At 36.6% G+C, this 26,748-nt stretch overlaps 2 protein-coding genes across 14 annotated transcripts in view; both read left to right on the top strand.

The window, feature by feature from the left end:
• The window catches only part of Syncrip (synaptotagmin binding cytoplasmic RNA interacting protein), a 39,642-nt gene extending 31,235 nt beyond the window's left edge, over positions 1–8,407 (top strand). For 4 of the 9 annotated variants that reach the window (XM_059268344.1, XM_059268345.1, XM_059268339.1 and 1 more), the window contains one exon: positions 846–3,508. Coding sequence is in view for 5 of the 9 variants with exons in the window: in XM_059268339.1 (XP_059124322.1) it covers positions 846–887 (42 nt within the window). In the remaining 4 variants the exon portion in view is untranslated. Of the gene's footprint in view, positions 1–845; positions 3,509–5,755; positions 5,865–8,291 lie in introns of those variants that run through there. The other 5 variants (XM_059268342.1, XM_059268337.1, XM_059268341.1 and 2 more) reach the window with 4 other exon arrangements.
• The window catches only part of Snx14 (sorting nexin 14), an 82,940-nt gene continuing 61,973 nt past the window's right edge, over positions 5,782–26,748 (top strand). For 2 of the 5 annotated variants that reach the window (XM_059268335.1, XM_059268331.1), the window contains exon 1: positions 18,999–19,293. In XM_059268335.1, coding sequence (XP_059124318.1) covers positions 19,073–19,293 — 221 coding nt within the window. In that variant the 5' untranslated portion in view covers positions 18,999–19,072. Of the gene's footprint in view, positions 5,942–18,998; positions 19,294–19,352; positions 19,467–26,748 lie in introns of those variants that run through there. The other 3 variants (XM_059268333.1, XM_059268332.1, XM_059268334.1) reach the window with 3 other exon arrangements.

The following is a 26,748-nucleotide window of genomic DNA, read 5'->3' as shown; positions in this document are numbered from 1 at the left end:
GTTTGAAGTTTATCCTAACAGTGTAAAACTCAATTGAGTATATTGCCCCTCTTGATTATTTTTGTGCAGCATGGGACAGCAAAGAAACACTAATGTGATATTGGGAATAATGTGAGTGTTTATGAGTTGAATTTTCTTTAAGTTATTGTGTTTCCCTCTAAAATGAAAAGAACATTTTTAATTAGTAAATATTGAAAGCTTAAATTTACTTCACAAATTGGTTTATATCAAAAATTTCATGGCTGTTGCCATGGTCTATAATAGCAATGATGGGAAAATTAAAGCTTATTTATTTATTTATTTATCTATTTATTTATTTCATTTTGTGCAGAGGTGGGGATAGATGTAAGGTCCAAAGTGAACCTGCAATTCTCCCAAAATTCAGAAATTTATATTTGACAGGCTAAGTGAGACAGATACATAAGGATGTGCTTTTAAGAAAAGTAAACCAATGAATTCTAAATAACTAGGTAAACAAATCTCAGATGTTTTCTTTGATTACTCCATGTCTGAAAATGGGAATACTTATCAATTTTGGGACAAGTCTCTTAAAGTGTAAGTTGTTAGGTTTTTCCCCTTAGTGCTTTAAATAAAATCAGTTTGTGAAAAAAGTGGGGTTCTCAAAATATGCCCCCACAAAAGCAAACTCAAGATTCAACTGAAACAAGTGAGAAAACAAAGCAAAAGGAAATTCAGTTATTCTAAAGGCAATTAACTTGTTGGATAGAGTTTATATAAGACTTAGGGTATTTAAAACTTTCTTATTTTTAATGTTATCATTGTGTATGTACACATAATTAATTTAAAATGATTTATCTAACTGATTCCTTTTGTTACCTGGCTAGCAGGGAAAAGGGGTCGAGGCCGGTCCTGACCTGTTACAATGAAGACTGACTTGCTATGTGGGATTACACCAGAAGCTTGCAGTGGAGTAATGGTAAGGAAAATCAAGCAACCTTAAATATCTCGGCTGTATAGGAGCATATTCTATTGCAGAAGACCTTCCTATGAAGATCATGGAATCAAATACGGGACATTGAACTAATACTTGGACTTTGATATGAATTTCTTTAACAATTTTCTCTGCAGTGCAAGTTATTAAACTAAAGCTACTCTATTTTCCAAATGTGTTCCAACAAAAATCCTTCATAACTTCTAGCATGGTATCTTAATAAAGAATAAAGTTCTTCTCTTTAAAAAATCTGCTCTAAGTAGATTTTTCCCCTCTTTTTTTTAATTAAGGATCTCAGCAGTGGTATTCTGAAATATTCTCTTGAATTTGTGCATTTAAATTTTATTGCAGTGATATAGATGAATGCCACTGTTGGTACCCTTAAATTTTATTTCTGCTCACCAAGGTTAATCATGATTGTCTATATCTTTTTTATAGTAATCACTTTTGAATTGTGTTCAGATGCAGTTTCAGGTGTAATCATCAGAGCTGGTTAGTCAGGCATTCCAGATAGTGGTTCTTTTCAGAACCTTTTTTAAAGGGTTGGTTAACTACCTCAGTAGCAGAGGATTGAACTATACCCTGTCTGTACTGTACATAGAAAATCTTTGTAGATAAAAGCAAGGCTTGTTAAATATGATATGAGGGTAAGATTTTAATAAACCAAATGTAACATTCTTAGTTGCCTTTAGTTTCAGAGGCTTGTAAGACTTCCTCATGACCATCATAACAGGCCTTGCTTTTGTCGTATTTTGTGGCTGAAAAAGCAGCCTTGCTTCTTCAGATATTGTAGTTATTTGGATGTATAATAGTTTAGCAAGATGTTACTTTTGTAAGACATCAGATGTTCAAAAAAGTGCATCCGAACTTGTACTAAATACTGCAGTGTCCCTTTATAAAAAGTCAGACTAAAACTGACAATTGTACAGCAAAGCCTGACATTTGGATATTTTGAAGTTTTTTCATAAATCATAGAAATTAGTATATGGCTGTAGTTTAGCTTTTTAGGTAAAAGGTATGTTTCATTAGTGCATTTGTTACTGCTGATCACTATAAAAATGTGAATCAGCTTTCCATTTCTTATGCAGGTCATGATAACTTGTAGAATAGAGTACAATCATTTGTGCTATGTTTTTAATTTTCTAAAGCACCTTGATGACAGTGAGTGTTCAGTGGTGAAGCATCCTCTATTGAATCACCCTCAAAAAATTTTTTGCCAAGTCCTAAGTTGATAGCTTAAAGTCAAAAGTAAAATGATAGTTTAAGTAGGACTTGGTGTAAAGAAATACCTTCTCCCCTTCCCCAAAGGGATACTGCAGTTATATCACATACCCAATAGGCACCACGATGAAGATCAGAGCTTATACCTAATTAAGGTTTTATACACACCAGTTCCCCAGTAAATGCAAATTTAACAAGAAAATTAGACATGTCATATGTTCAAAATGCTCATGGCAAACAATCATTTTTGCATTCCTGCAAATAAAATTGTTTTATACTGTAAGCTGGAGGCGAGTGTAACTTATTTTTGTAATAAAGTTTTTATTTTTTTTATGTGTCATTAATATAAATGTGTGTTAGTATAGCAAATCTTCTGGTTTAAAAACTTAGAATTGCACACATTTCAGTATGTTCATTTGTACTTACATAATTCTAGAATAGTGGTTGCCAATAGCCTGTATGTTTCCCATTAATTGGTTTTTTTTTCTTTATTTTTTTGTTACCTTAATAAACCATTTTAGTATGTTGTATGTCAGTTACTGGGATAGCTGGGGCATAGAGTGTAATTTAAAATTTGTCAATAAGTATTCATTGGAATATATGTAAATGTGCCTTGCCGGTTGTTGAAACTTACCTACAAAATGAGTATGGGGTGACAAAAATTTGTTCCTGGTGCTTAATGAAACTTTCTTCCACTGATTTTATATATAACCCTGTGCTTTTTAAAAGTACATCTCTCAAATCGTAAGTTTGAGGGCTACACAAAACATGTACATTTCATTCTGACATAGTAAGTACACTAGGTCGTGGAAAGTGGGTCAATTATATGTAGCCTTCAGCAAAATCGAATCTCAGTGTAATCCTTGGTGCTGGCACTTCCCAGGTCCAAGGAGTAAAATGATCCCATCTAAGAGGTCATTGCCATGCCTATTGGCGCTTAACTGTCATACCATTTTTAACGGACACTGTCAAGGTCTTTTAGTTAATTCCTGGATTTATTTGTTGGGAAGCTAGAACAGGTTGTTTGACTTAACTGCATTGACAAAGTTGAAAGATGAACACTTTTGTGGGTTCACAAATGTGTTCTTTAAAAAAACATTGGAGTATTGAGCTCTGTGGGTTTCTAAGACTTGGCTATTTTAGTTTGGGGACATGGGAGGGAAAACTGATTAAAAAATTGTGAAGAATTGATGGTTATACTTAAGGGTAATGTAAACAGTGGTGATGAAATACAAACTCAAGTGAAAATACTTGACAGTGTTCATTTTAATGACTTTGAATTTAAGCCATTATAATTACTTTTAAAATTAAATATCATTTGCACTGTTCTGATAATGGGTGCAGTTTTTGAGCAATATAATCAGAGCTAAATATGCATGTAGTGATTAGTGATGTGAACAATTAAGTTCTAAGAAGAATACTAACCGTGGTATTTTCAAACTTCAATTTTCTGTAGTAAAATCAGTAACAAACTCTTATCAGAAATCAAGAAAAAACAGGCAATGCATATAAACATAATTTTGAATGTTGTGTGGCCTATAAAGCAATAATGCAATTTATATGGAATGTCATGGGATATGAGAAATGGAAATGCGAAAATAACTAATCCTTTAGTGAAAATGTCAACATGTTAAAAGGGGGAATGTTAACTAATGTAGGTTATTGCGTTTGTGATTTGTTTATGGGTTCTTGGCTTTGACAGCTTCAAAGAATGGACAGATGACAAGTTAAATTTTGTATATATTGTCAAGGAAAGGGTTTTTAATAGTCCCTTCCTTGAGGTAAAAAGTTTGTAAAAAAGAATTTTGATTGTTGAAAAGTTACGTAACCAAAACAGACGCAAGATTTTGTTTCTGCAGACTACTTGGCAATCAAAAGTGTTCATAAATTTAGCTTATCAGTTTTTAGGAAGTTAGTTTGTGAGAAAGTTGTGTTAATTATATTCTTCCCAAGCATGCTTTTTGTGCAAGATTTTTAGTCCTTGCAATTGAATCACATGTTAAAAATGGAGAATTGAATTGCACAAAAGGAATATGTTCACGATGGCACTTAACAGAATCATGAGAAACTTATGGATTACTGCAGAACTTTTACTACTTGATGCAAATCTGACTAAACAAAAGTATAAACATTTTCTCATGGCAGATCAGGAATGACACAAATGGATTGATGGGGTGATCTGGGCTATATAATTGTATATAAGATATTTGAAAAGATGTATTTAGTATTAGGATGAACATCAAACCACACAGGAAAAATAACTTTAGTACAGCTTTTTTGAAATTACTTGGTCAGAAACAGCAAATACATCATGTTATGATGTAGTCACTAATTGATGGGGAGAAATTAAAATACAGAAGGGCTTCATGCATGAAAAAGGTAGCCGATCCGAGAGTAAATGGTTGCTCAGGTTCCTAAAAACTCCAATAATACCCTCCAAGACTGTTTTCTCCCCACTTACTCATAACATAAACAGGAAATCGGTGGGTATAAAGTTAACAAATAAACAACTTATTTTAACAATACATGGAACAGACTTCTTGGGATGATTTTTACGGTGTAGTATTTACTTAGTAATCTTACCACTCAATAGGGCATGCCACTAAAGATGCTAATTATGAACCAAGGCTCACACAGGCATTTTTTAAAAACTGAGCCAATGTATAGATGGACTTTTGGAGTCTGTCACTTTTTAAAAGTTCTTAACATAAAACATATTAACACCACAGTCTGCCTTCAATAATGTACCTAAAATGTTTTTCAGGACCAGAAGCATTCAGTTGGACAACCTTTTTTGCAAACGCAAATCAGTATTACTCTGGGTCAAAGATTAAGTTTTTAATATTAACAGTAGTCTGGTAAACATTTAGAAGTCTGACATTGAGAAACAAAAGCTTGTACCTGAGTATTTTAATTAAAAAATTAGATTTTAGCTTATTTAAATTCTTTTACATTTATTTATCCATAGAGTTTATATTTATTTCATTCTTTTCGTCTCACTGAAAGCTGTCTGCAGGCTTTTTGATTTGGATTAGATGTGTGAAGTACTGTCTTTCGCCAAAAACCTCAAATTACCTGTTTTTTTTTCCCAACGTAGTGGGTTTGTGCTTGTTTGGAGATCAGTTCAAAAACTATCTGTACTATCTGTACTGCCTCTGATGTTAAGATTTTATGTATAGCATAAGGAAGCTAGCTCTGACTATATTTTCCTAAGAATAAAGACCTATTTTTGTAGCATGTCTTAGGATCTCCAGGAGTCCAAGAGTTATTGTGAGTGTCCTCCATTTCATCATTTTTCACTCAACAGCTTTTTAATAGACACTTGGAATCTTTAGAGCTCTGTCGCCTTTTGATCATGCATACATTCAAAGTAACTAGGAAATGGTAGAAACAAATTCCCCAAATACCTCTAATTGCAAGCCACGTGACTGGGAAATGTATAGAATAAATAATTTGGGCTGGTCTTAATTTAATTTTAAGTTTTGGAAATATATGGTCACATACATGCCAATAGATTTATGAACTCCATGATAATTTGTTTTGGGAACATGCTTCACCATGTAGTGTTCTTCTATTCTCCAGTTTTATTTCTGGCAAATAAAATTTCTTTGAAGACTGGAAAATGAGATTGAAGTACCAAATAATTCAGGAGAGGGGAAGAAGAAAATGATCTCTTGATAAAATTTGCATTTAGATTACTACAAATGAGTTTATGTGAATGAACTCTGCTCCATTGCATATTAAAGTCAGTGGCCTCGTACAGGACTTGTAAGTATATTCCGGGTTTTCTGGCTCCCGGTTCCAGGCTAGTTGGAGGTGGGGTCTAGGAAGGAGATAGGGGTGGTTTGAAATACTTTAGTAACTGCTACTTGATTTAAAGTTTCTGTTGTAGCTACCCAAGTTGGTATTTATTAATGAGAATATCATTTCAAGACTTATGATTGGGGAAGTCCTGGTAAATCGGAAGCCATTTAGAGATTGTCTTCAAGTGTGTTTCTGACACAATAAATTTAGTTGTGATAAAAACAGGGTCACTACAGAAATTGCTTTTTACAGGCTTAAATGACTTAGTTTATTATAATTTAAACTTGATTTCTGATTTGAGAATTACAAAGGTTACATGTAATTTTTATGTATTGTGATTTCCTTTAACTATTCTGAAAGGATTATTGTGATGGAATTTCAACTTGGAGAAAAGTTACATCAGTTTTTGCTTTTTCAGGGAAAGAAGTCAAAAGGATTTGGGTAGACAGGCCATTACTACAGATTGCTGAGTAAAATAAGACTTCCTAACAGTAATATACCATTTATGGGAAAATTAGATTCTACATGGCATCCCACAGAAATCCTGACATTCCTTTGTGTTGGGGATCATTTAATGGTGGTAACTTTAAAATGAGATGAAATTTGAGTAGTCATGACATTTATGAAATACAGGTATTGTATTATTTGAAGGGCAAATTTGCCAAACATGAAGGCATATATATCATTATTTAAAACCTAAAGAGAATATCAGAATTTATATTGGCTATAGAATAGTCAGCCATACCCGGTGGTGCATCTTAAAATCCCAGCTACACAGGAGGTTGAGGCAGAAGCTTGAAGAGGTATGAGCTCCACTTGTAATTGCTTGAAATTATTTAATATGCCATGATGAATTAGAAAAGGGTGTACATTACTTGTTCTCACTTACTTTGAATGTCCCTCAGGACAAAAAACGTAAGAGAACAAAAGCTAAGTAATACGGTAAAGTTTATGTATATGTTTGTATATTACACTTCTTTTCTACAGTCAACGTGTATGTATAGTTTTGGGTAATAGAATTTACTTTTTTTCCTCTTCAAATAGTACTCACATGTTAGTAAAAAATTATTTCTTGAGAATGCTTCAGAATTATTAATGGCAAATGCAATTCCTTTAAACTTTACCATGCTTTCTGATGTCATATTTATTTTTATAAATTTACACAAATTTTAGCGGACCTCTTGGGTTCCTGAAAATCCATTTAGCATTTAGGAGCATCAAGTAAAGGCTGTAGAGAGAAGATACTATAATCATTCAGTTTGTATGGCTTACTGTTTTTTGATCAGTTTGCTTAAGTTGCCTAGTTATAGTCATGTTTTATTTTATTTTAGCCTTATTTTAGAATGGAAGCTCCTTGAGGGCAGGGCATCTGAGTAATGGTGCTATGCAGGCAGATCAAAAACAATCTTAAGCACTTTTCCCTTTGTAGATATTCAGTTAATTTGCTGTATTGTTTAATTCATTTAGAATCCTTTTAAATGCTAACATGATGTTGCCATCCTAGAAATTAAGGTTATGAAGTTCCATGTTTAAATTGTCAATATGACTTTACAAAAATTTACAAAAATTATGAATAGCGTTGCCTTCAGTTGCAGGACCAGATGCAGTACAATTTAAATGCTTTATGTCTTTTATAAAGTTTCAAATATTTGTGTGAAAGTCAGTATTTACATTTTCCTAATTTGAAATTGGAGGGGAAAAGAATGCTTAAAAATCATCCTTAGCAGTGACCCTCTGAAAATCCATTCTATCAATTTTCCTTCACGATAGTGTTCAGTTTAAGTGTATTATGCTACAGAAAACTCTTCATGTTTATTTATGAAGTAGTGGTACTTAAAGATTGAGTTGAAGGTTTTTAGTCACAATATATATAAAGTTCTTTACATAGCAGTTTGAGAGGCTAATTAATGTCTGGAAATTACTGATTTTAAAGTATCTACACTTATATACTTTAAAATATAACTTTGTAAAAAATAGCTATATCTACATGAATAGCCTTTTAATCTACCAAGTGATAGGAAATGAAAGTTAGATCATAAAAAGAGACTTTAGTTTTGAGTAAAGACGATATTCATGTTTATTGTGTTTATAATTGACAGTTTATCTTGAATAGTACTATTTCCTTTGGTACTGAAGATGGAATTCATGACCTTACATATATGAAGTCTGCACTCCGCACCCACTCTCACTGATAATAACTTAAAACTTATTGGAGAACACTTAAACAGCACAGGTTATGAATCCTATATTCCAGCGCATTCCCAACTCCCATAGTTCTAGTAGTGATGTTTAACCTCTTTGTTTTTGTTTTTAGGACAAGGTTTCTCTGTAGCTCTGTCTGCCCTAGAACTCACCTGTGGACCAGGCTTGCCTTAAAAATCAGATCCACCTGCTTCTGTCTCCTCTAAGTGCTGGGATTAAAGATGTACATCACCATGCCTGCCTTTTATTTTTTTAATTTAAAAAAAAAAAAAACTTTTAATTACTATGTCTAAACAGTATTTCCCCTTTTTGAAGAATTTGGCTCATGCTAGTTATGTGCTTACTGTTATTGCTAGAAAAAACACTTGCTGAGCTTAAAAGTACACATCTGTAATGTCAGTCCTTAGGCTGAGACAGGATGAATTGACATGATACCATCATGGAGGATATAGTGAGACACAAAAGCAAAACTATGGCCTAAAGTAAGTAAACAGCACAGAATACTTTGCTTTGCCTTCATCTTGTAATTACTTTTTGGGTTTTACTTTTGTCTTTTTTTTTTTTTTTTTTTTTTTTTGCTGTCAGAACTGTTGACACTGTTAATTTACCTTGTCAGTAGACTGAAGACTTTACTTTCCCTTCATCTTGTAATTACTTTTTGGGTTTTACTTTTATCCTTTTTTTTTTTTTTTTTTTTTTTTTCTGTCAGAACTGTTGACACTGTTACATTTACCTTGTCAGTAGACTGAAGATAGCCAAAACAGTATAGTATATAATGTACAATTCTACTATGCCAAAATAGGTCCTTTGGAGAACAAAATGAATTCCTTAATGTATCACCATTTGTCTAGGTAGATGCCATTGCAGTTACTTAAGAGCTATGACTTGATTTTTTTCTCCCTTCTCTTGAGTTTCTAGTTACCTTTTTAAAGATAACCTTCTTGGCGGCTTCTCATTACTCACTTGCCTAATACATTGTGAGAATTTTTTTTTTTTTTTTAACTGTAATGCCGAGTTCCGTAGCTAGTGCTTCAGTGCCATTTGAATTTGTTTTCAGGTCGTACTCTGAGAAATGCTTCATGACCTTTGAACACTTATTCATAGTGGACGGTAACTATTATACCTTGCTCTTGTTTGATAGTTGGGAATCATTTTTTTTTCTCAGAACTTCAGAGATACTTTGATAAGTTTAATTTTATTTAAGCTGTTTCATTCAGACTCTCTAACCTCCTTCAGGATTCATGTATAGGTCATAACTTACTCTCCTTTATGGAATAGTCTTGACTCCCTCAGTTGGCTTATTTTGCTTTCAACATCAAGTGTTGAGTTTGTTACTGAGAGTTTACACACACACACACACACACACACACACTCTTAACTTTTGAGATAGGCTGGTCAAGAACTATATAGACCAGACTGGTCAAGAACTCAGATCTTCTGCCTCTCCCTCCTGATTGCTGGAATTAAAAGTCAGTGCCACCATGCCTTATCTGTATTGGGTTTTTGTTTCTCTTTGGGTTTTTTTTTTTTAATATAGTAGAGTTGAATTTATTAAAATATTTTTATTCAGTTTTTAAGCATGAAGATTAAGACACAGGTACTCTTGAAAGTAAGATAATCTAGAGGCAGATGTGGGATTTCAAGTGCACTGTCTAGATCAGTCTTATATTTTAAATTATAAGAGGGGCCTCAGTGTCTTAAATCAGACCACAGTAGCTGTTCACAGGTTCTAATTCACTACTGATCAAGACTCATGAGTTGTGGTGGGTCCCTCCTCTTTTGAGGTCACCACCTTGCAATTTCTACAGATGTATAATTGATATAGTGCACTCAGCTGTGGACTTGGACTTCTGGACTCAACCATTGATTAATCTTAAATGGGAGAATTCTGAGTTGATAATATCCAGTAAGTTGAAAAAGAGTCCACTTGGTTATTTTTATGCTTCTAAATTTTCTTTTGTTTGGTGGTTCCTTATTTGTATTTATGAAAGAAATATTGATAAAGTTTGTTAATCCATTGAGATAGCCAACTGCAAATTCTCTGAGAGAAAAAAAAATGACTATTCAGGTTTTATTTTTAGATTAGGAACAGAGAAGAATAACACTTAAATTGATAGGAGTCATGAACACTTACTTACACAGTATTCACTTTTGATTGGTCATAGACCTTAAAAAGTGGTTTTACAACTCTCACCCCAGTTTTCTTCCTACTTTTTCAAACCAAGAGGCCTTGCCTATTGCCTCCCTTGGAAAATGCAATTGTATGTATAGTTCAGTAAGTACAAAGTATGTAGGAGCTTCAGTTCTATAACTTTTGCAGGAGAAAATCTTTATTTTTAGTGTAGTTTAAATGCTGAATTTTAAAATGGAAGTGGCTAGTAGAGTACATCATGGGAAATATTACTAGATTTATTAAGATATCACATCTTACAATCACTTTATAGTTATCACTAGGGAGATCTGGGCGTCATGACGAATGCAGACGCAGATGGATCAGGCCTGATCTGCAGAGAAAGTTTGAGAAGAGCCAGGACTATACAGAGAAACTCTGTCTCAAAACCAAAAATCAAGTACTAGGGCGGAATCTTGGTGCACTCCTGTAATCCTGTGCAATAGAGGTTAACCTGGGGTACATGGAAAGACTGAACTTAAAACCAGCACCTAGAATGTTTAAATACACCCTAAAGGACATTTTATTACACAAATTGGCACTGAGCAAAGCAGATTATTTTGAAGTGTCTAGAAATAAGACCAAAGGTTCATAACATTTTAGCTTAGGGTTTCAGAATGTTTAGAAAACCACTGAGTTGTTTCTTTTACATTTTACAGCTTTCATATTTTACCAGATAATGAGGCTTCAGTTCTTTACTGTTGCAGGTAGCTTTCAGATTTGATATTTTGAGATTTGATGAGTGCTCGTTTGTCTTCTCTGGAATATGTTTCTTTATACTGCTCTTAAACTGATAAAGAGTAATCCCTTAAATTTTTTTTCTTTATACGTGGACCTTTTTTTATGTTGTTTTTGGGATTTCCAGATCATTATGTTAGGCTTATGATTTTTATTTTAATGAATTAAGATTTTTGAATATAAAAATCTCAGTTATTTCTCAATGCTAATAGAACTTACTCATCCTTCCACAAAGCTCAATTAGCTCAGTCTGTATGTGTACATACATCAGGATACTCAAGAGGAAACTTGGATATCTGACAGTTGGACTGGTGTGTTTATATTCATAGGGATTCTCATTCTGGCGACTGATTTGGTCTATACTTTAATTTCTCACACAAACTGACAAGATACATGTTGCTAAAGCAAAATACTTGGCTGCTTCTAAAGAGTCATGGTTCCAGTGAATTAAATAATTCCCACCAACTTTAGTATTTTTAGGTGAAATCAGTAAAGCCTTTTAGTCATGGGAACTGTTAGAAGCAACTATGTGTAGTTAAGTACTTAATTCCCAAACTCAAGTTTTCATACCTGCTGAAGACAACATGGTATTAAATTGATAGTGTAGTGTTCCATATTCTATGACATGTAGCTTCTTGCATTTTAATCAAACTTTTCCTGCCTAATCTTTCTTTATGCTTTGTGTTGTGAAGGCTATTCATTAACCAGCATAATATTTCAAGTACATTGCTGTTCCTTAGTTGCTCTTCAGGGAAAGAGTTTTTCAGTAAGGAAGCTAACATCTAGTCCTTTTTAAAGGAAAATGATCAAGCCATAGAGTATTACTGTTACTCCTAAATTTTCCTAAATTGCTGTGATAATGTTTGAGTTGGAAGTCGACATGTCATGTAAATCCCAACTAATATTCTTGTAGAAATTGTGTATTTTAATTTCTAGGATATATGTTTATTTCAAATATCATGAGGTTATAGACAAGTTTCATGAAATACAATGGTGATAATTTATTGAGCCTGATCTGGAAATTTAAGGCTGAACCTCTCATTTTGTCTTTGAGACCGAGTCTGACTATATAGCCCTGCTTAGTCTGGATCCCTCTGTTTAGACCAAGCTGTGCTGGAATTCACAAGAGATTGATATTCTCTGTGCTGGGACTAAATACGTATGCTAGCACACCTGGACCAACCTTTATTTTATTGGTAATTAGGATGTTTCTAAACAAGTATAGGTTAAACAAAAACTCCAAGTTAACATGCTCTGTCCCCAAAGTATCAGTAACTGCACCCCTCACACAGAATAAACAATGTCTATTGAGACTTATCATGCTCAATAATTAGAGTTGTACCTGTTTCTGCTGAGTTTTTTAGTATTAGATTGATGGACATTTAAGTGTGGTTTCTTCTCACTTGTTTTTTGTAGCTATTAACAGGATGTTCGCATTCTTATACAAAACCTGGGTATTTGTCAAAACTTTTTAGCCTTTGTAGTGGTTCCTTGTTACTGAAATCAGTCTTGAACCACCCCACACCTTCCCCCTCATCTCCCAACTGGGTGGTGGTAGCACACACCTTTATTCCCAGCACTGGGGAGGCAGAGCCAGGCGGATCTCTGTGAGTTCGAGACCAGCTTGGTCTACAAAGCAAGATCCAGGACAGACACCAAAACTACACAGAGAAACCTTGTCTCAAAAAACCAAAAAAAAAAAAAAAAAAAAAACCCCGCCCCCACCACTTCATAGTTTTCGAGCCTCTTATCACACGTTTTTTGTGTTTTCCCTATTTTATTTTCCATTGTTTATAGTACAGCTTTATATCATAAGTATTTTTTAAGTTCAAGGCTTGTTTGATTTCTGTATTATGTGTAAATCTGCTCGTAGTTGTCTCTACATATCAGAGTACTTTTATTATATCACCACACCCAATCATACAATATTCTTAAACATTTGGCTGGGGTGACAGATACGTTAAATTTCTAAAGAGAATAAAAAATACAGTTTTAGACACAATAGCACTTTGTAATATTAAATGCAGGCCACTGATGGAAACTGCAAGTTTAAGTAGACTCCAGTTTACTAGTCATCAATGCATCAACTACTATCTGCTTTTGGATAACATTAAATTTTTTTGTATGTTTATAGTTTTTCCTTAATGTATGTCTGTCCAACATGTGCATGCTATGTCTGAGGAGGCCAGAAGAGGGTGACATGCCCTATGCCCTAGAACTGGAGTTACAGATGGTTTTGAGTTTCCGTATGTTTGTGAATCTAACCCTTGTCCTCTGGAAGAGCAGCCAGTGCTCTTTAACTGCTAAGCCACCTCACCATGTTTCAGAATTGTGCCACACTTCAAACTACCTTCTTCAGACGAAAATCTTACAGGCATATCAAAACTGAACATAAATCTGAGAATCTGACATTGCTTTCTTGGGCAATTAAGTGGGTTTTTCATGTGTGTTATGTATGCTGTCTATTTTGAGGGGGAAAAAGAAGCACTTTGTAAACCTAAAGGTATCCTAGAGGAAAGCCATAGTTTTAAAACGTGGCAGAATTTTACTTGAATCTTCAGAACCACTTAAATTATTACTGATACCTTTTAAATTGAATTTCTAGCATTTCATGTGCTAATTACATCCCTAGTTTTCCATGATTTCTTTACATTTACATAGGGAAAGTAAAACAAACAACAAAACAAAACAGGAAACAACTGGAATTTGCCTGTGACTATACATTTAAATAATTAAGTCAATTGTGTTTTCAACATCTTGAGGACCACCTAGTGTTTGAAAGGGTCTGTTAGGGATGATGGCAATACAGGTCTCAAATTGAAGTAATGAATCCCCACAGAATGGCTCCATCACTGATAGCATCATCGACTCTGTAAGCATTAAGAAAGCTTAGCTATTTAGCCTCAAGAAATAAAAGTTGATCCTACATTATTCAGTGTGTGCACTTGTGTACATCTACAGTAGAAGTAACTGAACTGTTATCCAAGCACCTGGAAAACCGCAGAACTCCTAACTCTTGAGTGTAGGCTGTGAGACTGATTTCACTAAAAATTAGGATCTTCATAGTCTTGTGTGCATGTGATTTAAAGAAGCACACATCTAAATAGTAACTGCATTTTAAGTTTTCCAGTAAATACTTTTCAATAAAAATTTCCAAAATAACTTTATTCAAAATTTAAATTTGGATATACTATGTTGGATTTCTTCCAACTAGAATAGACTTACCCATTTTTTTTTTTTTAAGGAAAGGTAAAAACTTATTTAAATTATTTAGTTAAATCCTTACTAGTAGAACTATAATTAAAATACTAATTTTAGAAAAACTCACTAATTTTTGTTTTTGTGTCAAGGACATACTGTGGCCCAGTCTAGCCATTGTGTAACCAGGATGTCCTCAAGCTCAAGGCAGTGGCTCTTGCTTCTTCCAAGTGCTGGGATTCCTGCTGTGAGCCACCACATTTGGTACACCAAAAGCCTAATTGCGGGATGGTCTATAAGTCCCATGTCAAAGTTCCTGCAGCCCCCCTTTGGGTTTGTTTGCCCAGTGTCATAGCTGGTGTAAGGAAGCACTATGTACACCACAAAGTGTGGCATTCCTCCTCTGCCTCCTGAATACTGGGATTACACACTACCATCAGACTTGGCTCAAAGTGCTTTAAGTTGTATGAAATACTGATAGGGTAAGAACTGTTAAAAACTTCTAAAATATTTTTTGTGTTAAATATTTAAACTACAAAGATAGCTTATGTAGACATTTAAGCATCTGAAGTAATACAGTAAACATTTTTATGACAAGTGTTACTATAGAGTATTTTACTTGTTTAAGAAATAAGACAAATATACATTGTTAATCTTGTCACAAGTTAGTGATAATAGATTATAAGTGCCTTTTCCAATCTAGTATTTTTAAGTAGGTGAGTTGATATGTTTTCCATTGCCAGGCAGTTACATTTTCTAAAGTTATGAATCACACTTAATTGCATAACAGATTTTAGAAGCTAGCTTGTTATAAGGTAGAAATAAATCAAATGTGAAATATTAAATTTTCTGGTGCTAACCCTAGATGGGCATAGAGTTTTGGTGGTGGTAGGTTAATTTACCCAGGGAGTATCTATACTTGAGCCACTGATTCTGTAAAGTTGTAGTTCTTGGTTTCTTCCTAATGGAGGTTTACCTCAATACCACAAAAATGTTAAATATGAAAGTAACACTTTTTGGTGGTGGTGGGGTTTGAGACAGGGTTTAACTGTATAACCCTGGCTGTCCGGGAACTCGCTTTGTAGACCAGTGTGTCCTGAACTCATCCTCTTGCTTGCCTCTTCCTCCCAAGTGCTGGGACTAAAGGCATGTGCCACCACCACCTGGCTGAAAGTAACACCTCAGAGCTCTAAAAATTACTGCGTTTCTCATGAGTGAATTAATCTGCATTTTAGTTAGTTTTTTTAAGGACTTGAAGTATACATTTTTTTTTGTGTGTAGGTTTTTATATTCAGATGTTGATACATAATTATATGTTTCAGGGAGAAAGACGATATTGAGAATAAAGTTAAAATTGTAAAAAATGAGTAAAAATACTTTAATGATTTATGACTGAGTAGGGAGGGGGCTTTAAAATAAATGTAACTCCTGTGATGAGTCTGAAGGGAGGGGCTGGCTTCTAGGGATAGAGTATGCTATTCTCTTCCTCATGTGCCCCATTTGTTCACATGGTGGAATTGTGTTAAAATGTGTTTTTCATTTAGCATCAGGATTAAGTACACATGAGCTAGGCATTGTGTCTCTTGCCTGTAATTACAGCCCTAGGAGGCTGAGGCAGGAAGATTGCTGGGTGTTCAAGGCTGGACGCTGTCTTTAAAAAAGTACATGTAATGTAAACTGGGACTTAGTACTACCTCAGACTCCTGTACACTAGGATATGCTGGGAGGATGAGAGAAATCAGGTTTAAATTAAGTGGAAACATTAGAGTATTTTATTTAACTTTGCCTAGTGATTAATTATGAAATTTAAGTGAGAATAAACATAGTTGCTGTTTGTGCAAGTATCTTCCCAGAGGCATTTCCAGATCCTGACCCATTAAAAATTGCCCCATTACCTGTTGTTAAGGGGAAAAAAAAAACTTATAGCCTTTAAATCTGCCCTGTATTATTTATACATTACATCTTTGTGTGACTTGTCTCCTTCACTAGATTGTAAGCCTTTGGAGGTCAGAAACTCAACTATTAACTCATTGTATCTTCCACCACATCTAGCACAGTGCCTTACACTTATTTGCTATTCAATAAATATTCGTTAAAATAATGGACATACTATTGAAGTTTGATGTCTATGGGCCTTTAGATGGATTATCATAGTTTCTAAACACACCTCTAGTACACAGTTGCATTATTTATTAAAAAAATGCACATTTGTAGAGCATTGTGGCTTACGCATGTAATCCTAGCACTTGAGGCTGAGGCAGGGTGATTGTTAAGTGTTCAAGACCAGCCGAGCTACAGTGTGAGACAATGTTGCCAAAATCTTAACATAGTAGTGGCCTTGCACACCCTATGGTAATAGTCCAGGGCATATTTTGAATTTTCTCCCAATAAAAAGAAACTGCTTCAAACTATTCAAGTTCTAAATTTTGGGATTTAAAACATTCTGGTTTTGCTTTATATTTTACACCTACAGTACACATTTCATGTGTTTAATAGTCATGGGGTCAGAGACCACCAAAATAGACTGCCTAGATTCGGTGGGAGGGGGATAAACCTCTAGAAATTTCATGTTTTCATATAGACCAGTGGATTAGGCTTTAATTTTCATGATTTGAAATCCAAAACGAATTCCTTGTATTAATGTGTAATGATGTTTAATAAGCACTTTTCACCCAGTTTAATCTTCACACTTCATTAAATCCATTATAGAGATGAGAATTCAGGTGCTGAAGTAAAGTTAACTGTTAAGTAACTTAGGCAAGACATTTCCATAGTTGCACTAGGGAGCTTAACATTTAATACAAGATTAGAATGACATTTTATAGACATAAGTGTAAAGTGAATAGTACACTTTGAAGAAGCAGCATTTAGTAAAGGTTAATTTTCTTAGATGAAATTTGTATCCTCTTGATTTTATTTGTGGATTTTAAAGAATCAGGTAGGGTATTTAGCTTAGTTGTGCACTGATTACCATGTTTGAGACAAAGTTCAATCCTTATTACAGCCAAAAATACTCTTAATGGAGCAATTTCACTGTTTTCTAATTTTCAATATAGGAAAATTCCCTAGTTCATTCTAATTGCTCCTACAAAGAAATTAGAAAGACAAATAATAGGAAGTTGTCTAGTTTGAACAGAACTGAGAACATTTTGTTGAAAGTACATGCTGGCTCTTGGTCAAATTAATTTCAGAATAAGCCTTGGAAGCAAATATTTTACCAGATGTTTACCAGCAAAGATCAAACTACTTAGATTCACACTTCAAGGATAAATGAAGATTAATTCAACATAACCTTTTGTAAATGGTTTTCTATTTTGGTATTAATCCTAGTGTGCTTCTATAAAAAAGAGGAATATTTTGCAGTGCTGGAGAATAGACCTTTCACATATTTAGCAAACACTCCACTATTGGACTGTGGTCTTTTGATTTGAGATAGGGTCTTTGCTATGTATTCTAGGCTGGCCTGAGATTACTAATCTTCCTGCCTTAAGTGCTAGGATTACAGTGATTTACCATACCCTATGGAGTTATAGTGTAAAGTTACAAAAGTGAAATTAATGTTAAGTATTGCCTTGAAACAAGTTTTAAGGTTTGCATGAGTTTATAATATTTAAAGAGTAGTTAATGGTGACAGGCATACTTTGCCACTGGAAATGTTAACTACCATCTACAAAGATGGTATGTATTTTGAGTTATTTAATGTCCTTTGGCCCACAAGTAATACCAAAGTTAATTCTGAAAAAGCTAGGAAAACGTGTAAATTTCAAGAACAAGGATTTCAATGAAATTTTAATGCTTAGCAGTAATAATGGGAAGAAAGGATGGTGCTTGCTGAAAAGGAAACAAGTCACTAAGGATGACCCACCTTTTCAGAATTGAGGAAATATTGATGAAGCTGCACACACTTAAAAAAAATCGTATAAGGAGCTTCTGTTTCCCTGCCTTGGAGGGTTAACATTCTAGGGATGAGAGATGACAGGTCACATGATGGAACTTGCCAGCGTTAGGATAGCATGAAATCTTTGTTTCATCAGAAGGGATCCGGAGTAGGATCTTGTTTGTTCCAGCAATGTGGCTATACCATAGTTGAAACTAGAACACCTACGCTATGAGGATAATGTACAAGTTAAATTTAAATGCTTCGCACGGTGCTTGGATTTTTAGCTACTACAGAATACGAACATTAAAATTTAGAATGAGATTCTAAAAGGGAGTACCTAGTCTACCAACCTGCTTCCATCCTACACGGGTTTGTGACTAAGCCTGCCTGGCGAGGTGACTCTGGGTCCACCTTGGAAGTGACATGGCTAAGACATTGATGTTCTGCAGTGGGTGGTGGCCAAGTGGGCTGTTTCTCTCCCCACTGTCATAATCTCCAGTTTGATCCCCTATAAAAAGCGGACTCCAAGGCGTCCTTCCCTCCTTTCCCTTAGGCGTGGCTACAAGAATCCAAAGGGTGGGGCGGCAGTGTACGCTGTAAGGACTACACTTCCCAGAGGGCTTCGGGTGCCGCACTTGGGTGCTGTGCATAGGTAACCTTCCTCCACTCTTCCGTAATCCTGCCAGTCTCGACGGTCTAGGTTTTCCCGGACTTCCGGATAAGCCAGTGGGTGGCCGGACCAGTATGTCTCGGTCTGAGCACTCCCGGGTCCTCCCGCAGGGTGGCGGCGGTGGACCTACTGCGGTCTTGCGTGTGTTGGGGGCGGTGGCTGCGCACGCGCGGCAAGGGTCTCGGGGCGGGGCCTGGTGCGGCTGTGAGTAGAGGCGAAGCTGGGTGGTGGGTGGCTATGTGGATCCGCCGCCGGGCGGTGGGGGTGTCCTCCCCCTCGGCCTCTGAGGGCGGCACGTCCTCCGCTACATGGACCGAGATGGGGTCTTGGATGCGGACGATCGCGGGGAGGCTGAAGCAGCGGCTGCGGCTGGACGTGGGGCGCGAAATCTGCCGCCAGTACCCGCTGTTCTGCTTCCTGCTGCTCTGCCTCAGCGCCGCCTCGCTGCTCCTCAACAGGTACCTGCCGTTGGCCCCGCGGAGGCCGCTCGGGAGCCCGCGGGCTGTGCTGGGCTGCAGGCTGCTGACAGCGGGCGAGAGCCAACTCCGCACAGTGGCTTCGGGAGGGACGGCCGAGGTCGCGCCCGGATATGCGGGCTGGCCAGCTGCCCGTGGGCCGGGCATCTTCCGAGGTTACCTAGCGCTGAACCTTTCTTTTCTGACCATTTCTCAAAATCTGGGCCTTTATCGCCCATTTTTTTCACAACCGAAATATGTATAGCCACCTCAGTTCGAGACGGTAAAAGGCGATTCAGTCACCGGAGGAGGGAGGGTTTAAAGTCCGGTTGCAGCCGCAGTCCCAGGCGGAACCCTTCTCTCTTGCAGTAGTATATACACACACTCGCGGGCACACACCTTGGTAGCCACAGTTTCATCTGTTTTAAAGATTTTTGATCCGAAATCAGAAAGCGAAATAATACCCATCACATATCTACAATATTCTTGTTTCTCTCTTTTTAAGAGCTGAAATATTCTGAAAAGTTAAAATGATTAAATTGAAATTTTGAGGTCAGGTCCCGCCCCTGAAGCTTGTAGATTTCCTTAGTTTTGCCGTTTCCTGAAGTAGTATCAGTGCAGGGGATAGTAGAAAAGATGTGTACTTAAGAACATCATGTTGTTTCCTCTGATGTTTCGAGCAGTCATTTTATTTTCGAAGTAGTTCATCAGCAAGCATAACAGTGGAAAGCATACACAAGGGATTTAACTTAGTATTTTCACTAAGGCTAACCATTTCCAGTGACTGTGACAGCAGTTTTTGTTTTGTTTTCATGTTGGCTTTGTTTGTTGGTTTGGGGCTCAAGTAAGTAGACTTAAGTAGTGATTACTATGTTTTTTAAAAAAAAGTGCTTGGGTTGTGATGGTGAGGTATTTGTTGGACTGTGGAAGAAGTGAGATCGTTTAAACAGTAAAAATTATTACTACCATTCTGTCCTCTGAAAGGCATTCCAAGCTAGACTAACAGGTTCAATTGAACTAAATGTAAACTACAGGATTTAAGTTTTGTCCTCAACTTTCTTCAACAGGAATTTAAGTGTAATTCCTCTCTAAGGTGGGACAGTCATTAGTTGAGAGCATATTGAACTAGCATTCTGAGGTCATCAACTTAGGAAGTCATAGCTTCTAATATTATATGTTGCTAAATCATAAAATGCTGTCTGGTGTATGTGACATAGGATCTGTACCATGAATTTTGTATTATGTAAAAAAGGGAGAAAGTACACATATATTTTTGTCTCTGATGTGGGCATGTTTATGAGTGAAATTGTTTTTGCATACTCTTTTCCCATTTGTTATTGTTGAATCAGCTAAAGTGACTTTAAATATCACAGTGCTGTCTTTTTATTTTATTATTTTATGTAAAGGGGTGTTTTGCCTGCAGATGTGTCTGCACCATGTGCATGCAGTGCCGATGGAGGCCAGAAAAGGGCCTTGGGTCTCCTGGAACTGAAGTTAGAGAATGTGGGTGTTGGAATGGACCCTTCATTCTCTGGAAGAGCGGCCTGTATACTTAACCAGAGACTATCTCTCCAGCCTCCACAGTGCTGTCTTTAAATAAATGATTAGAGAGCCTCTTTCAGGAAAAGTATTAGGGAGGGTACAGAACAGAGTGAATAATGTACTTTTTTATAAATTTTCTTTAAGATGTGCACTGCTGTGTGTGTGAGAGAGAGAAAGAGAGACAGAGAGACAGAGACAGAGAGACATAAACATGTATGCTGTGTATGATTAGGTTGTCCTTGGAATGTCATATGAGAAAACCTGGTCCCTTCTGCCAATAGGCACTAATTAGTTCATTTACTCTAAGATTTTTTTTTTTGTTTGTTTGTTTTTTTTGTTTTTTTGAGACAGGATTTCTCTGTGTTAATAGGCCTGGCTGTCCTGGAACTCACTCTGTAGACCAGGCTGACCTCAAACTCACAGAGATTTGACTGCCTCTGCTGCCCAGCTTTACTTCTAGCCTTTTGAGATTTCTCTACACTCCTTTCTCTCCTGGCTGCACCATTTTGCAATCCCACCAACAATGGATGAAGGTTCCCTTTTCCCCACAGCCTCAGCAGCACTTGTTGTCAGCTGTTTTGTTGGTCTTTGCCGTTCTGGCTGGTTAAGATGAAATCTCAAAGTTGTTTTGGTTTGCATTTTCCTAATTGCTAAGGATGATGAACTTTTTTTTTTGTGATATTTCTTAGTCATTTTCCTTTTTTCTTTTGAGAATTCTCTGTTCAGGTCTCAGGTCCATTTTTGGATGGGTTGTTTATTTTTTGTGTGTTCTTTATATATTGTGGATATTAATCTCCAGTGAGATTATAGCTAGCAAAGATTCTCTCCCACTCTGTGGGCGTCCTCCTTACCCAGGTTATTGTTTCTTAGCTGGGTAGAAGCCTTTTAGTTTTTAAGTTCCACTTACCAATTGTTGGCCTTCACCTCTTAGGCAAATGGAGACCTATTGAGAAAGTTCTTTTCTATACCTATATCCTGCAGCGTACTGTTTTCTTCTAGCAGTTTCAGGTTTCAGATTTAAGTCTTTTATCCATGTGGAATTAATTTTTTTGGAAGGTGCTAGATACAGGTCTAATTTCATTCTCCTGCATTTGGACATCCAGTTTTCCCAGTACCATTTGTTGAAAATGCTTTCTTTTGTGCAGTTTATTTTTGGTATCTTTGTAAAATATTAAATGACTAAAGTTACATGTACTCAGGTTTGGGTCTTTGATTTGTTCTCTTGGTCTATTTGTCAGTCTTTGTACCAGTTCCATATTGTTTTTATTATTGTGACTGTAATATATTTTAAGATGTGGAACTGTAATCCCTCCCACATTTTTTTTTTTCTCTCTCAAGATTGTTTTGGTTTTCCAGGGTCTTTTGCAGTTCCATAAGAATTTTAGGATAGTTTTTTTTTTTCTACTTCTGTGAAGAATGAGAAGGGGATTTTGACTGAGATTGCATTTGATCTGTAAATAACTTTTGATAGAATGGCCATTTTCACAATATTAATTTTACCAATCCATGAGCATGGGATATCTTTCCATTTTCTAATGCCTTTTTCTGTCTCTTTCTTCAGAGCTTAATTTTCATTGTAGGGGTCCTTCACTTCCTTAGTTAGGTTTATTCCTAGGTATTTTATTTTGAGGATATTGTGAATGGGAGTGTGTTTGTGATCTTCTTTGTATGTTTCTTCTTAGTGTATAGAAAAGCTGTTGATTTTTTGCAAGCTGATTCTGTATCCTGCCACATTGATGGATTTGTTCATCATTTCTAGAAGCTCTTTAGTAGAAATTCTGGGATCTCTAATGGATAGTATGATGTCATCTGCAAATAGGGATAGTTTGATGTCTTCTTTCCCTATTTGTATCCCTTTAATTTTCTTCTCTTGCCTTATTGCTGCAGCTAGCACTTGAGCACACTGTTGAAAAGGCACAGGGATAATGACATCCTTGTCTTGTTCCTGACTGTAGTGGGTTTGCTTGAAGCTTTTCTCCATTTAGGATGATGTTGGCTGTGGGCTTCCCCTTTATAGCTTTTACAGTGTTGGGGTATGTTCCCTCTAGCCCTACATCTTCTAGGACTTTTATCGTGAAGGCATGTTGAATTTTGTCAAAGGCTTTTTCTGTGTCTGTTGAGATGATCATGTGATTTTTTGTGCATCTATGTGGTTTATTACATTCATTGACTTGCATGTGTTGAACCATTGCTGGCATTTCAGGGAAAAAACTAAATTGGTTATGGTGTAGAATCTTTTTGATATATGTCTGTATTCTGTTTGCAAGCATATTATTGAGCAGGTTTTTTTTTTCCCCCCTAAGATTATATGGACTGTAGTTTTCTTTTTTTGCTGTCTTTACCTGGTTTGGGTATTAGAGAAATTAGTGACTTTGTAGAAGGAATTCGGAAGTGCTCCTCCTGTTTTTGTTGTTTTTGAATAATTTATGAAGGATTGGCCTTTGGAAGTCTGGTAGAATTCTGCTGTGAATCCTGGTTCTGGAATTTTTTTTTTTTTTTTTTTTTTTTTTTTTTTTTTTTTTTAAAGCTGGAAGGCTTTTTAACTCCTATTTTAATCACCTCATTTGTTATGGGTCTTTTTAGGTTTGTTGACTTCTTGGTTTAATTTTGGTGATTTGGCTGAATTTAGAAATGCATCAATTTCTTTTAGGTTTTGCAGCTTAATAGAATACATATTTTGAAAAGATTTCCTTATAATATTCTGAATTTCTTTGGTGTCTGTTATAATGTTTCACTGTTTTATTTCTGATTCTGTCAGCTTGGGTCCTCTCATTCTTTCTTTTGGGCAATCTATCAATCTTGTTTATTTTCTCAAAGAACCAGGTCTTAGATTGTAGATTCTTTATATTATTTTCTTTGTTTATATTTCATTGGTTTCTGCTCTGATTTGGGCTACTGTTGTGTATCCTTTTACCCTATGAGGTGTTTATTGTTGAAGCTAAAATGGATTTCTTGTAGACAATAGGTAGATTTTGTTTCTTGATCTATTCAATCAGCCTGTGTCTTTTTATTGGGTAACGGAAACCACTGATATTTAAAGTTATTATGGAAAAGTGTATGTGACTCATCCTGTTGTTATGTTTGGTGGTGTTGTTTGTATTCTCAGTGATACTTTGTATTTTAATATTTATGCCTTTGTATTTTTATTATTTTTTTTACAGTCTCTTTGCTATGCTCATTCCTCTCTTCAGCTAAAATATTTTGTTGTCAAACCCACAAGGGTGATCAGACAAGGCCAGAGGACTGGATGTATGACCAGGGCTGGAACTGGCAGATTGGGGATGATGCATGGATTGGGAGGTCAGCAGATCCACAGGTCTAGACCCCAGGGAAGACTGTGGGAGATCTGGCTGGGTGAAGAGGTTGGATAAGGTTCAGAAAGTACCAGGCTAGACCCTAGAGAAGAATGTGGAAGAACTGGTTGGGTGGAGAGGTTGGATGAGGTGCAGAAAGTACCAGGCTAGACCCTGGAGAAGGATGTGGAAGAACTGACTGGGTGGAGAGGTTGGATGAGGCACTGAAAGGACCTGTGAGTAGTGGCAGATAAGGCAGTCCTTTAAACCTATAGAGGGAATGTTGGTAAGATGGCTCTGGTATTAATAGCATTTGTTGCTCTATTATGAGGACCAGAGTAGGATACCAGCACCAAAAATTGGGCAGCTCGCAAACTCCTGGAATTCTAGCTCTAAGAGAGCTGACATCTTTTTCTGGCCTCTATGGGCACTTGTACATACATGTACATATCTGCCACTACTCACAGGTCCTTTCTGTGCCTCATCCAACCTCTCCACCCAGTCAGTACATATCCTCATTCACGTTGTCATGCATATGCACACACACACTTAAATCTTTAAAAATTCTTTGATTAAAAAAATGCAGCAGGGCACTAGAGGAGCTGTAGAGATAGCTCTGTGGTTGAGTGCTCGTTATGCATATGTGGGGATCATCAGTTTAGATCCTAACTCCTCTAATAAGCCAGGCTTAGTCCCATGCCCATCACCCCAGCACTGAGGTAAATGGACACAAGAGGATGGCTGGGGCTACTAGCCTAGCCAAAAAGAACCCAAAACCCCAAAATGGAGAGCTTCAAGTTCAGGGAGAGCCCCTGTCTCAAAGAAATAAGGTAGGATGTGATAGAGGAGGACACCTGACATCCTCCCCTGGCATCCCTCTATGTGTATAAGTGTGCATATACTACAGTCACATGTATACATCCACAAACAAACAAACAAATAAACATTCCAGCCTTAGGGACTACAATAAAAACTGTGGCTCTGTGTTGGTGTGTCTCATCCTGTCCCCAGAGGCACTGGCATTGTCTCTGCTCCTGTGCCCAAGAAGCTACTGATGATGGCCAGTATTGCTGACTGCTACACATCATCCAGGGGCTGCACTGCCACCCTGGGTAACTTTGCCAAGGCCACCTTTGATGCCATCTCTAAGACCTGCAGCTACCTGACCCCTGACCTCTAGAAAGAAACTGTGTTCACCAAGTCTCCTTATCAGGAATTCACTGACCATCTTGTGAAAACCCACACCAGAGTGTCTGTTCAGAGGACCCAGGCTCCAGCTCTGGCCACCACATAAGGGTTTTTATACAAGAAAAATAAAGTGAATTAAGTCTGAAAAAGAAAAACTGGTTTTCCCAGGCGGTGGTGGCAAGTGCATAGTCCCAGCACTGGGGAGGCAGAGGCAGGTGGATCTCTGAGTTCGAGGCCAGCCTGGGCTACAGAGTTGAGTTCCAGGACAGTCAGGGATACACAGAAGAACCGTGTCTCAAAAACAACAACAAAAAGTAAAACTGATTTTCTAGTAATTGTAAATAGACTCCTTTAGAGGTTGGTTGATTTTACTATTTTTTCTAAGAATCACCTTATATTTGGTAAGTTTGCTTGCTGCTGTTGTCCTTCCTATTGTTTTTTTGTTCTTTATAGTTTCCTTGCTGTGTACTTGGAATTTCTTTTTATCCCCTAGCATTTGGAATGCTTAGCTTGTTTTGAGCCAGATAATTCCTTGTTGTTGGGGGCTTTCTTGTGCATTGTGGGTATTTTTCTAGCTTCTTGATGACAATAGTGCTGTGCTGGGGTGCTACAGCGAAATTGTCTGTACACTGCCAAATGCTGCCTGGCAGCCAGATCATCCCTGGGTTGGAAGCACCAGCTTGATTCTTTTAAAGCTATACATTTCTGGTTTAATACGTTAAGGCTAGAAAGTTTCATCTTAATGCCTTTGTTCTAGTTGATTTTAGTTATAGCTAGCACTAATGAATGTAGAGTTTACTATCATTCATTCTAAGTATAGGTCTTCTTTATTTTTTTTTTGGCAGGGCCTCAGGCTAGGTAGGCCAAGCTGACCTTGAACTCTCTATGTAGCTCAGGCTGGGAACTTCCTGCTACAGGATTTTTTATTTTAAGAGATGGGGCTTTTACTGTATTTTCCAGGCTAGCTCCAAACTCCTCCTTTTGCCTCAGCCTTCCAGGTAACCAAGACCACAGGCATGTAACTAGTAGTGGGTTCTACAGTTCTTAAGTTGTAATTTAGAATTCAAAAGCACTCTATTTTTATTATTATTTATGTGCATTGGTGTTTTGACTGCATGAGGGTGTCAGGTACCTTGGAACTGGAGTTACAGATAATTATGAGCTGCCGTGTGGGTGCTGGGAATTGAACCTGGGTCTTCTGGAAGAGAAGTCAGTGCTCTTAATCACTGAGCCATTTCTCCAGCCCTCAAAAGCACTCTAAAAAAAATTTTTTTTTCTAAATTAGGTACCAAATTACATTTGATAACCTGAAGAGACATGAGACTATTAATGGTGTTTATTTCTCAGTGATTAATTTCTCACTGTTTATATAATTTATTATAGAAATGAGGTTGATATATGATGTGAACACTTCATCGATATCACTTGGGAATGA

Source organism: Peromyscus eremicus, chromosome 7 (assembly GCF_949786415.1).
Source record: "Peromyscus eremicus chromosome 7, PerEre_H2_v1, whole genome shotgun sequence".
NCBI lineage: Eukaryota > Metazoa > Chordata > Mammalia > Rodentia > Cricetidae > Peromyscus > Peromyscus eremicus.
This window is presented reverse-complemented; position numbering and strand designations above follow the sequence as displayed.